This window comes from Chelonia mydas, chromosome 11, assembly GCF_015237465.2.
Source record: "Chelonia mydas isolate rCheMyd1 chromosome 11, rCheMyd1.pri.v2, whole genome shotgun sequence".
NCBI classification, from domain to species: Eukaryota; Metazoa; Chordata; order Testudines; family Cheloniidae; genus Chelonia; species Chelonia mydas.
The window spans coordinates 62,721,824-62,735,158 of NC_051251.2; the positions used below are offsets into that span (position 1 = coordinate 62,721,824).

The 13,335-nt window shown below is 42.5% G+C and overlaps 1 protein-coding gene across 3 annotated transcripts in view; it reads right to left on the bottom strand.

The window, feature by feature from the left end:
• PLEKHM3 (pleckstrin homology domain containing M3) overlaps positions 1 to 13,335 on the bottom strand; it is a 132,935-nt gene that overhangs the window by 61,185 nt on the left and 58,415 nt on the right. For all 3 annotated transcript variants that reach the window (XM_037911888.2, XM_027834050.3, XM_007071828.4), the window contains one exon: positions 12,789 to 12,982. In XM_037911888.2, the coding sequence (XP_037767816.1) occupies positions 12,789 to 12,982 (194 nt within the window). The remainder of the gene's footprint in view (positions 1 to 12,788; positions 12,983 to 13,335) is intronic.

Here is a 13,335-nt window from a genome sequence, read left to right on the forward strand (position 1 = left end):
CAATAAACGGACTAATTAGCGACTGAATTACTTATTATAAGAAACAGACTCGACTTTGCAAAGATCTGTGAATATTTGCAGGGCTAGTGAAAGCTGTGCTTCTCACATGGAAATGGTAAGAAGCAGGGAGAGAACTGAAATGCATCTAATTAAAAATATATACCAAGATAGACTGCAAAGGGAAACAAACGGCACATCAGATTGGTCTGCGATCAGCATGAAGGCAATGCAAAGGTGTCCTGCGCAAGGGATATACTGAGTCAATTCTGCAATGAACGCAACTATTTTGCAAAAGTTTGTCGCTTTCAGCACGAATTGCAAAGCAAATACAAAACCAAAAATACATCCACGGACCTGCAGCTGGAGGGCAAAGCTCTAATGATGAAGAAGAAGAAGAAGAAAGAATTCTTGGTGGGGTTCGTTAATAAACGTACAATGCAAGGTTCTACAACAGATTGGGGTGTGACAATGGAATGAAATGAACCAAAACAGCAATTATAAACCCAAAGAAAACACAGGTGAAAAGTATTCAGGGGCTGATAAGAACTTTAATAACAACATAAAATCCATTAGAAATTACACTGGAAGCCACTGAAGAGATTTTAGAAACAGAGACAAATATAGATCTGGACAAAACAGCAGTTGGTTGACAGTATCTTGTACCAACTGCAATTTCTGGACAAATCAAGCCAAAAGATTGGAAATCAAAACATCAGCGAATCCAAAAAATAATAAAATCTCCTCATTTAATTTTGCTCTATTGGTTCTCATAAACAGTTATTTTAGGCTGAGATTTTCCAAGATGTTTAGGAGAGGCTTGGATTAAAATTAATGGAAATTGTGGTATCTAAATTCCCTGGGCGGCTTTGAAATGTTTAGCCTCAATATTTTGGACAAGTTGTAAAACCACGGTTTTGACCATTTGTGGCTATTAAAGATTCCACAGCACTCTTCTCAAATAGGGATATGTCCTAGCTATATTTCAGCTGAAGGAATTATATCCTATCTACCTAATTCTCATCTGCAGTTTCATATGGATAGGGTATTCTTCACTTCCTGTCCTAAACTGTAGCACAGACAGGTGTGTTCAGCTTACCAGAGATAAACACATTTCAGTTGTGGGCTAAGTAATCCCTATATGTCCCTCAGCTACAGGTTAAGGGCCAGCCAAAAAAACGTTTTCCAAAAACTAAATCCAAAGATAACACTGCACTTTGGACTTGTCCGTAGGAGATTATAAAACTGATCACTAAGAAGTCAGCATTTTGAACCAGCTAACAACATTTCAGTCTAACTAGAATTTATTTTATTAACACACCCGACCGTATTCTTCTGATCACGCAGGCAGTCAGTCAACACAGTAATAACATTGGCAGGAACTGTATTGTGTGTTGAAGTCTTTACAGCACTGCTTCTGCTAAGAAAAATAATTAGCTACTGAAAGGTTGTATTTTTCAGGTTATTGAAAGTCAAGTCTGAACACCCTGTTAGACAGTAGTTGTCAATGACTGATATCAATGAGTAGTCATAAGATCCCTGAAGTACGGGCAACATTTTATGTCCTATAAACACTCTCTCACATGTGATAACAGACATGTAATAAAAACCAAAGTGAGGACTGACTCCACTTACTAGTATGTCATTATTTAAGGTGACCTCAGCCAATCGAGGCCAAGGTGACAGACATTCCTTTCCTGTTCCCATCTCCCTTTTTTGGGTCATGGATTAGTTTGCAATTTACACTCCAAAATTAATGTGCTTACTGTTATGTGCCAGTGGCCAGTGCTGGAGAGAAAGCGAAATACCACCCTTTCCTCCCAATTCCATCTTAAGAGAAAGAAGCTGGCATGCCTTCTAGCTCTTAGGTAAGACTAAGACACACACACAACAACATAATGCCATGAGCATGTGAAGAGGTGTTCAAGTGAGAGGAGCATTTATTTCCATTACCATAGAAACTGGGCCATGGAAAAGCAAAGATGGTCTGGTTTCATATTTGTCCGATCTCTCTATTGATGATAGAAATGTATTCTTGTTAAATCGGGATGGAGATGAACAGCTGGGCAGCTAATGCCTGCATCCGCAGCAGCACCGCAGACCGCATTAGAAAATGGTAGAACCCGAGCCTTCGAGGGGTCGAGAATGTCCTGTGTGGAGCGTGGGACACCCTCAAATCCCACCGAAGCCGAGAAGGGTTGAGGGCACTCCACCTGGGAGGCTGCAGCCTACGAAAGGGTTTAAAAGTGGGCGGCACAGTCCGCGCTCTGGGCAGTTTTAAACAAATGTGCTGTGACCGTGTTGGAGCTGAACTGGGGGTGGTTTCAAGCACCCGGTGCAGCACACGACGACACAAGGGAGATCCAACAGTGGGGCTGCACTACGTCCATTCGGCAAATTGTAAATTCTAATTGTGAAACAACTTTCCAAAATGCTTTAGTTTTTTAAACTGTCTTGTACAACGTGTCATTCCCTCCTTGCTCAGGTGCTAAGGGGCTCCACAATTAAATCAAGGCAAAAACAACACCATCTTTATTAAAACGCAAGCACTGAAAACAAACTGATGAGGTTTTAATACAAATAGAAGGGTGGGGGAAGAGTGAATAGGGAAGAATAAAATATAGGGTCAACACGGATCATATTCATAAACTAACATTTTTGAACTAAAAGAAGCAATCTTAAGAAGTCCACCACCATCAACTTGAAAAAAATCACACTTCTCCCTCCAAACTGAGCACCTTCTATAGAGACAACACATAATGGCAGAGATGACTATACCTGAAAAAAATTAGTGAAAAGGATCTACATTATCTATTAGCCAGAATGGGCAGGGATGCTGTCCCTAGTCTCTGTTTGCCAGAAGCTGAGAATGAGTGACAGGGGATCACTTGATGATTACCTGTTCTGTTCATTCCCTGTGGGGCACCTGGCACTGGCCACTGTCGGAAGACAGGATACTGGGCTAGATGGACCTTTGGTCTGACCCAGTAGGGTCACCCTTTTTAGAGTACTCAGAAGAGAAGGGCTTCTGGCAGCCAGCAAGCCAGAATCTTTAACTAGGTTCTTTGAATATTTACCTGATCCTGAACTATAAGTAATGTACATCATAGCATGTTCACATTTTATTGCAACTTTGCATTAATAAAAAGTTAGTGACAGATATTTGCTTTGTGTATGTAACAGTGTTTTGGATATAGTCTGTTTCATTGCTCCTGTGTAGGTCACTTACATCTCAGTCCTGCAAAGACTGAAGCATGGGCTTGGATCTTTGCAAGTTCAGAGCTCTTATTTTCTCCCTGGACATAAAGATTCTTTATAAACATCAAAAATGGGAGTGGTTAAAAGCTCTTATAAAATGATGGTGAAAGGAATATCAAAATATTCAGGTCATCCCACTTTAAAGGGTGCTCTACAGGAATTAAAAAAAAGTAGTCAATTAAAAAAAATTCTAATCGACTGTGTCCTTTTCACTCAGCTTTCAAAAGTGGGGAGACCAGAATAGAGATGGGGAGACAGGTGGCAAATTCCACATCAGCACATCCTGGGGCTCACCACAGCACAGACCTGATCTCCTGCTGCCTCGGGATCTGACCCTGGGATACCTGAAAGGCAAGTAGTATCTGAGTGCAACAGCACCCAAAAAACTTGTTCTATGCTTTTAGATAATTTGGAGAGACAGTTCAGTCTCATCTACACTGCAAGATGGAACTGTGTTTTTATCTGCACCAGAGGACTGCTGTGTTGTAACTGGATCGTAAGTCACGGTTAAGTTTGCGGCGTACAACATAAGTTCAATGCTAACAAGTCTTTTAGATTTGCCACTTCCCGAGAACAATGAAATCAGAAGTCCTGTTGGTTTAAAAGACTCCACAGTGTTTTACCATAACGTGCTCGAAACAAAAGCAGTTAGTGCAAGGAAAGCAAACCTTAGGAGACGGTTAGCTCCAACTGAAGGGAATAAGTTAGCATTCTATGCAGTCTTCTAAGTTTCCCAATTGGTGATTTTTTTTTTTTACAACACTATGTAATCTGCAGAGCACCAGTCATGCAAGACATTTCATCCCTGCCCTTGGTGTGATCTTATCAGGTAAGTATCTGCACAAACAAAAGCTTATCTTGTAATGTCCTTCTGGAAATAGAATCACTGATAAGTTTTTGCTTTTTGCATTTAGGCAAAGTTGCTGTGTTTGTAGCCAGGGTGCTTTGTTAGCAGTAAGTAATTGCTCTGCATTTAAAGTCTGTTTATCATCAGCTCCAGTAATTTTTCTCCACTGGTTTAAATACCCTGACAGCTCTGCTAAAGCTACAGCAAATTAATCTGCCCCAACCTGACACTCTAACTGAAGTACAAATGTGATAAGCAGAGCAAACTCTTCATTTCACACTGCAATCAAAAGAAATCAAGTTAGGTGGCAGATGGGCACAATCAAGCCCTTTTGTACCAAAGAAGCCCACGAAGAAGGCAGAAAAAATAGATTGGCATCACTATTTCATATGCCAGCCACAAGTGTCTTATTTGACCAAGTTTAGAATTTTTTGACCTTATGGAACTTAAACCATTTCCAGATCTCTGTGATGAGGAGGGGGAGCGGAAGCAGGGAGGAGGATTAAGAGGAAAAAGTGTGATTCCTAGGACCTATTTTTCCTAATAGATGTTTGAAAACCCTTAAAATGTGAGAATAATAGTGGGCAGAGGAAAAAAAATTTTAACATGACGCAAGGTAGATCTTATTCTATTCTCAATCACACTGTGTCAAATTTTTCAGTAGTCTTATTTAACCTGAACAATTACAGGAGAATTTAAGTTAATTTCCACTCATCCCAAATATGCATGCAGGGTAAAGAACTGCATTAGGCTTCCAAGCAGATGCACGGGGTCTTTTTGTTAGATTTTATGTCACAATTCATCTGGAGTGCACTTTGTCAATAAAATTAAGGTACAGATTAAGGAAAGTGTGGTGTTTTTCCCTATTGCCAACTCTTGTGATTCTACTGTGAGTCTTTAGCTATGTGGTGTTCTGAAAGCCCCAGCTCCCGCAGTCGTGTTATTAAGGGAGAAACTCAACTTAAATGAAAGTCTGTGAGAAAAGCTGGTCAATGTGAACCTTGAAGACTTAAAAAACAAAAGGCAAACAAAGTCCCAAATTTATTATTTAAATCTCATGATTTTTAAGCCACTCTCATGATTTAGAGGGGACTGACTCATGGTTGTTGAGTTCTAGAGGATGTCCATACTGGACACATACTGCCTACAAGTATTTTGTCTAATTATCTTTTAGAAACCACCAATCCCTGGATATATTTCATAGGTAAGGATGCTTAGATGTATTTCAAAATATGTCGGTGTACGATGTGGATTGGCCTAGCAATCCAGTACATCTGAAACTCACTTGTTTTAGAAACAGTAAGGCAAACCAAACTGATTTATATGGATTTTGACCAGGCCCATCAGGCTTAGCAAAGGGAAACTGTCATTGATTTCAGATAATGGCTAACCATTATTACACCCACTGCAAGCTGGAGTGTTAGAAATCTATTTGCTCTAGCCCAGACTGAGCTAGTAGCGGAGGAGTTCAGGAAATTACAAGTTTCCTTTGCTACCATACAGGAGACACGCTGGCTAGAGACTGTCAGAAACCAGAATTTCCTTTACTCCAGACAGACAAGTGGGCAAATGAAGCATAGGGATGGGATTGCTGTAATAGTGGACAAGAGAACAGTTACCTCAATGAACAGCTGGAAACCAGTGTCTGAGCAGATTGTCATAGCAACATTTACTAATGCCTACAATAAACCACACATAACTGTGATCTGCATTATGTCCCAACAGAAGCAGCAGAAGAGGAAGAGAGGAATGGACTATATCAGCAGATAGCATTGTAGATGAGATTCCTGATTGTGACAGTATTCTGATAATGGGAGATACAAATGGAAAGCAATACAAATGGAAAACAAATGGTAGCAGACAGGGTAAGTAAATGAATAATAATAATAAACCACCCGGCTTTGGGACAACAAACGATAATAGGAAAAGGTTACGAACTCGCGGTGCGATGCACAATCTGATTATTGGCAGGACTCAGTTCCTCACAAAGACGTGCACAAGGTTACAGGGGACTCACCAGATGATCAAATCCAAAACTAGATTGATCAGTTACCATCAGTGAAAGGCATAGAGAGTCACTGTTGGACATTGGCATCTATAGAAGCGCCGAGTGTGGCACTCTCCATGAACTACTAATGGGAAAGATGAAGTTTAACTAAAAGATGGGTACGACAGGAGCCAAATTTGATCCTGATAAGTTAATAGCTCTGTGAGGGGGGCATACAAGGTGATGCTTGGAGGATGTTTCAGGTCATTATTTTGTGATGATGAATAGGGCTCCGTGTCTGTCCTGGAGGTCCCAGAAGTCATGGATTCCATGACTTTCCACGAATTCCGTGACTTCTGCAGCAGCCAGTGTAGCTGACCCCAGGACCTGCTCAGGCAATCCCCAGGAACAGCCGCACCAGCTGCTGCTAGAGCGGCCCCACAGCCAGTGCAGCTAGCCGCGGCTCAGGCGGCCCCAGGGCCAGTTGCACCAACGGCTGCTTGGGTGGCCCTGGGCAGCTGGCCCCAGGGACTGTCCGAGCAGTGGCCAATGCATCTGGCCCCGGGGACTGCATGAGCAGCGGTACCAGGGGTGGCCAGAGCAGTCACTGCTGGGCGGCCCCCAGCAGTGGTCCCGGGCTGGCTGGAGCTGCGGCGGGGGGGCGGAGCTGGGGGTGTCTGGAGCAGCTGCTGCTCGGCAGCTAGTGCTGCTGGCCCCAGGCCTTTGCCTGCAACAGCATCCCCTGGCCCCTCCCCAGCAATGCTCCTCCTCTAAGATTTAGTCATGGGTATTTATGGTATAAGTTATGGACAGGTCACGGGCCGTGAAATTTTTTTTATTGCCTGTGACCTGTCCATGACTTACACTAAAAATACCCATGACTAAATCGTAGCCTTAATGATGAATAAATCTCACTACTTATTAGATGGGAAATATTTGAGGAAGCAATACAAAACACAGGAGAGGAAGTTACTGGATGGCGTTAGCAAACAAGGAAAAACTGGACAAGCAAGGAAACAAGAACTTTACAGGAAAAAGTGTAAACAAGCCCAAACTGCTGGGAAAGCAGAAGTAGTAAAAAAGCGTTACGCGAAAGATGGAAGGTATAAAATGGAATGATTTAAAGACAAATGAAGTTAGAAAGAAAATAAGATGTGAAATCAAGGCACAGGACTGGCTACAGTTGAAAAGATTAAGATGGTGGGAACACTAATGAAGAGAAACAGGTGACAGGAGGCCAAAGAAAATAATGCAAACACAACAAAGTCTGACTTAGAGGCTGACCACCGACTAGATGGCGGGACATTAGACCCAGGGATATGGCCAGGTTGGGCTTAATGGAGGAACAAACCATGGACAGGAACAAATAGTGACGCTGTCTTCCTCGTGACTGCAAAGATGCTCTGGGAGGAAGAGAAGACATGCACTTCATACTTGTTTTGAAATTAGTAGCCAGGTTCCCCATCAACACACAGGTAAGACTGGACAAATGAAAATTATATTTTTGGTGTTTACCGGAAATCCTGCTTGAGGACATAACGTTTTTTACTTAAGAGCAGAAGTTCCCAAACTCTTCTCTCCAAGGTAAGTAAGATCATGAGAACACTATGAAACTTAAGAATTACTATAAATCAAAAGAAGGAACAAAGCATTACTGATTTTTAGAACAGAATGAGGAGAAATAGTTCGGGACAGACAGTTTCTACTTGGAATTAAATAGCTCCACCTTTTATCTGCTTAGATCTTCCAGCCACCTTAAAATGAAATGACAAGCAATGAGGTATCCTCTGTTCTTTCAGGTGCAATTTGGAGTACTTGGAGTTTGCCGCAAGCAGACTCTCAAGTGATCAAATTAGGGTGAATGTGGGCAGAGCTAGTATTTCAAGTAGTGCTCCCAGCTAATGAAAACACAATTTGGAATCTAAGTGGGGTATTTCTAAAGCAATCTATCTTAAACAGAAGAAACAAGGCTAAATCATTTTAGACTCCTAATATTACTAATCTATTTGACAGAGGGTGACAGATTGCATTAGACATCATGTCTGGACTCAAAGATGCTATGTGAATGAAAGGATTCTGTTATCCTCTGAAATATTTGTGCAAGTTTCTTAGCAACAACTTGAAATGCTTAATGCAAATATTTTGAAAATAATCTAGTTCTGAGGCAAAAAGAGATATTTATTTCTAAGGCCTCATCATACGAAATGACAGAATTCTTCTTTCAACTTCAGTGGGTTTGGGTTCTTGTTCTGCGAAGAGCTGAAAGTATTAGCTAGGGGTACATATTTGTGGCACTGGAAATGTGCTCTTAACCTGATTGCAACAGCGAGCTTTAATTCCATCTCTCTGTAATGTGCTCTACGTAAAGCAACCAGTGTCAGGTTAAACTAATATAAAACTCTGTCATGAAATTAATAGAAAACTACAGTCCTGTAGAGGGGACAAGTGATTAGATGCAGAATTCTGCTTAGTCTTCCACCTCCATGCAGAAGGAGCACGTGTTCACAGATGGAAATCACCGAGGTAAATGCTAAGGGATAGGTGGACCGGTTGCAGAGCCAGAGACTGTGAAAACAAAAACAAACTCTGTGATAATTCCTTCACCAAGAAGCTTTCCATTAAGCCAGAATAGTAGGAAAAGAGACCATAGTGGTTAAAATTACAAGCCCTTCTTATATCTACGAGAGACAAGGAGACTCCTCCACACTTAAAGGAGGAATACACAAAAAAAGAAGGATGCTTCCTTCAATTTATATGTTCACATACATTGCATCACCTGTTTAATGGACAAGAGCTCCTCTCCTCTCCCCTCGGCACCAGATACACTGTTTCCACTTTGTATGTTTGCGTTCTCTGGTAATACTGCAAGCAGAAGACTGTTGGGAGAGCTATACAACTGCAGCTTGCATCAGTTCTACACAAGCACTAGATTTAAGTCCGGTTTGTTTCTCCCCCAGGAACTGACAGTACGCATGCATCGAATACAACTCCAAATAGATAAACCTGCTCAGTTAAAAACAGGAAAGGCAAATTCGATTTTGTTATATGGAGGGGACAGCCACAGCTAAGTGGCCGTAGCAATATCCCTTATGGAATAGAGACAATGGGTCAGATCCTCAGCTGGTATGACTCAATTTACACCAGTTGAGGATCTGGCCTAATGGGTCTAGCCAAACTTGTTTTCCTTTATTGTTTTATCTTCCCGTACGCCTTTAAAGTCTGCTTCGAACTACCACCCAAACAGCCACCATTGTTGCTGGAGTCCATCAAGTGAACTAGAATTCTTAAGGACAATAAGGGCTGCCAGTTCCCTGCACCTTGAACCGCCATCTTCCGAGATCTTTAGCTATTCTTTGGTTTTTTAGTCACTTGCCTTAGAGTTCACAGTGCGACTCAGCCCTGAGTTTTCTGCGGAACGCCAAGTTTTACAAAGTTCCCAAAGTACCTATGTATACCAGGCATTATAAATAACGTTTCCACACTTAAGTCAACTAGGTCCTGAGCTAAACTGGTTTATAGCCATCTGGAATTCTTCAGAAACGGTGACTTGTAAGCACTGTAAACATTGTAGTCTTCATGGAGGACATAGAGAACTCTGAAATTAATTGCCATCTTGGGTTTGAGATCTGGGTTCAAGAGGAAGGGATAGACTTAAAAAATGATGATGATAATGATAGAACACCCCAGAGCAATCTGCTCTTTCCCTAATAAGGAAGGCTATCAGTGTCCCACAAGCAGCAAGGTGCCAATACGATTAATCAGTCTGTTTTTAGTTCTCTCTAGACAGCAATATTAACAGTTTGTTTCAGTCTGTTTATATGGTTCTGACAGGTCTTCAAGATGCTGTGCTCACTTGCCCGTGATTAATAGCCAGCCATGTACTAAGGTGAAGATCAAGCTGAAAAGAATGCCTTTGGAACAGGACAGATAACTGGATTCTGGATTCTCTCCCCCAGCCCTTTAAATTCTGACTAGGAAACAGCACTAAATTTAGTAGCATTGGCTCACACAGTTGTTTAAACTCCCCTTTCCTTGTACCTTGCCCGTGTGATGAGCCGATGGGTAATTTAAATCACATGTTTTCTTTGTGAATAGATCTCATTTTCTCTGTCCAGCTGTTATGCTGAGCCGTGGGGTCTGCATACTGGGACGCGACATATTCAGAATAAAGGTCCTGGAACACGATTCCTGCAAGGTGGTGCTGCTTCAGCCTTGTTTTCCTCTCCAAATCGGTCCAGCCCCTTCGGGTAGGCCACCAGGGACCAACCTGGTGCCAAAATCACTCTGCTGGAGACTTCCACAAGTGGGAGTCAGGCACCCAACTCCCATAGACTTTCAATGGGAGTTGGGCACATACCTGCCCTTTGTGTCTTTGAAACGGTCGCTCTATGGCTTTTGGAGCATCCCACAAGTTCCTACCAAACTGGACTCTCTTCCCGATAACAAGGAGCAAGAGACAAGGACTGTGCATAAAGATCTAGCCACAAGCCCAGCCCCCAGCCACGGTGCTCCTCTCTCGGCTGTGTATTAGATATAGGTCACGGGGAGAGAGGAATGGGAATTTCAGGCAGCGCTAGAAGACCAAGCTTAACTCAGGCTTATGTCATCGCGAGCGTACGGAAAACAGGGCACCCAAGAACTGTCATAAAACACCCATCAAAATTCTCTGTTTTAATCATTGGGAGTCTGGAGGTCTGTAAGTAAGGAAAGGGAGTGCGTCTCCGACCCATCCTTTCCCCTCCCTCTCATTTATTAGCACCGTATGCTACTCAGGGCTTTTCCTTCTGCTGTAGGGAATGTGCCTTCAGCTGCAGCTTGACAGTGTATCGCCAGGAAACCACCATACAACAGATGGCAGACATATCCTACCTACTGTCCTCCTTCATCTTCTCCTTTCTGTCTAGCCACAAAGCTGCACCTTACCTTACATTTTACTCATTTTGATTACTTACTGGTATAAGAGTTTTATGGTATTTTTTTTGTCATCCCTTTTCTTCTAAAGCCTCGCACCTTTTCTACATTTCCTGACAAATTCTATATTGCCTGTCTTTCCTACCCCATCTCCTGAGCTGCCTCTATTTCTTCAGTCTTCCCCTTTTGGCCTCTTGGTAGTTCCCCTCAATTCTTATTTTCTCAAATTCTCTCTTTGTCCTAGTCCCTTGAATGCCTCTTCAGTCCCTTTGGACCCTTTCCTCTCATCTCCTTCCATCAGCTCCAGCTCAAAGTACCTCCTCCAGCCTCCTTGCTTTCCCCTTCGTCCCATTTCCTCTGGCCCCATTGGTTTTCTTTGTTCACTTCTCCTTTGATCTGTTTTCTTTCACTCTCTTCACCGACACTCTCTACAGTCTTTCCTACCTCCTCCTCGCTTTTTTAATCAGAGCATTCAGCATTAATCAAAAGCCGTAATTTCTTTTCAGCCACTTTTCTCCAGTCTCTGTCAGGCTGCTCTCCTTTTAGTTTTATTGTAATTGAAGGAGAGAAAATAGGACCGATATTACAACTGTACCTGAGGACAGCCAAAGTGATAATACTGTGCACAAGAGCCAGAGAAAATAGGTTTAATTTTAAAAATCCTGCAGATGGGCTCCCCGAAAGTTGAAGAAGCGAGTCTGTGTGTTGCCACTCAATTCCACAACACATACACACAAATATTCACACACAATAGGTTTAATCTACGAACTCACCTGTTGCTCTCTAGAACTTTGCCCCCCTTTGCTTAGCTGTACTTTATGTAATTATTCAAGGCAGTGACATATAGGTTATCTAATGAATAGCAATCATCACCTCGCTTCCATTCCTGGGATAAAGAAGCCAGTGCAAACCCCCACGGCAAATTACACCAACCCTCTGCATCCTCAAAAACATGTATCCACAATACAGGGAGTGGGACAGGCCCTCCATTTACTTTCCCTCCCTTTGGCAGTTGAACATTTCAAAACGGCCATGTTTCTAATGAAGGTGACAGATTTGTTTTACTAGCAGACCTGAAAAATACAGATACATAAGAGATGCATGTTCCAACAAGCCAGTTGCATTTGTCTGGATTCATTCACCTCACAGGGGGAAAAAAAAAAAAGACAGATCCAAAACAGGCCTCCAGCCCCTTTCTTCAGGAGATCCAGGGTAAAAACAAAGTTGGCCTTTCTACAGTTGATCTGCTGCTGGATTTGAAGAGGCTGTTTGTCTTTCAGAGCTGTTTGGAGAAGATCAGCAGCAGCTAGAGTGGACTAAGATGCTGCATGTTTTAAAATGAATTGTGCCTTTGAGAAATAAACTTGTGGATTGCAATCTGCCCACTTTATTTTGAGGAAAAATCAACAGGAAAGGAGGAACCGACATTACCCAAATCACACACTTTCCATTATCGCAGTGATGGCCTGAGATAATTGTGTATTTTCAGCTTCAGACGCACCACTGAGGAGAAGCAGCATGATCCTATGGGAGGAATGACTTTAGGTACCCAAGCTCTGCAGTCAGCCCGCATGAATCACTGGAACAGGCTTTCCTATGGCAGCAGACAATCTCGTTGTATAAAAAAGCCTCTGGTGACAACTACAGCGCAGCTGGCTTTCACAATGGGTAATGGCTTATGAATTGGATCATGGGAACCAAGAGGAGGCAGCGAGGGCTGAACATGTGCAGACAAGGAAGAGGCAGGACAACAGGAAGCTTGTGCTGCATGTTGTCCGTGGTGCTTACCTCCTGCGCAGGTCTTCTGCCACTGCTGCTCTGCAGCTGAACAAATAGGCTCGGAGAGATCTCAGCTGCTGTCTCAGACGGACTACAGTTGCCAGTGGCTCGACATGTCTGTACAACATGGGATTTTCCTGCTGGATGTCAATTAGCGGCTCCTCGTACACGTACTCCAGGAACTCTTTGGCTTGCTTTGATACCTGAAAAACAAAGCACGCAGCTTAGATGTGCTTTCTTTCTGCCCTTCTTTAAATGGTTTTATTCCTCTCTCTTATGTGCATTTTTAATCGTTATTTGAATCTGAAACCCTCTATTGGAATTTCCATTGCCAACTCTTGGAGAAGGCAGAGTTGAGAGTGATCCCACTGTTAACTTCTATCGATAGCCAATCCCTACTTTATAGAGCACATTACGATAAACTTTAAGGACTACTATCCTATCTTTTCAAATCACAGTGATATTCATATACAGATCCTTACCACTTCCCCTGTTGGTATTGATCACGTACAGTATCTGTTTGATATTAGATAGTCCTCTATTGAGGACATTATCC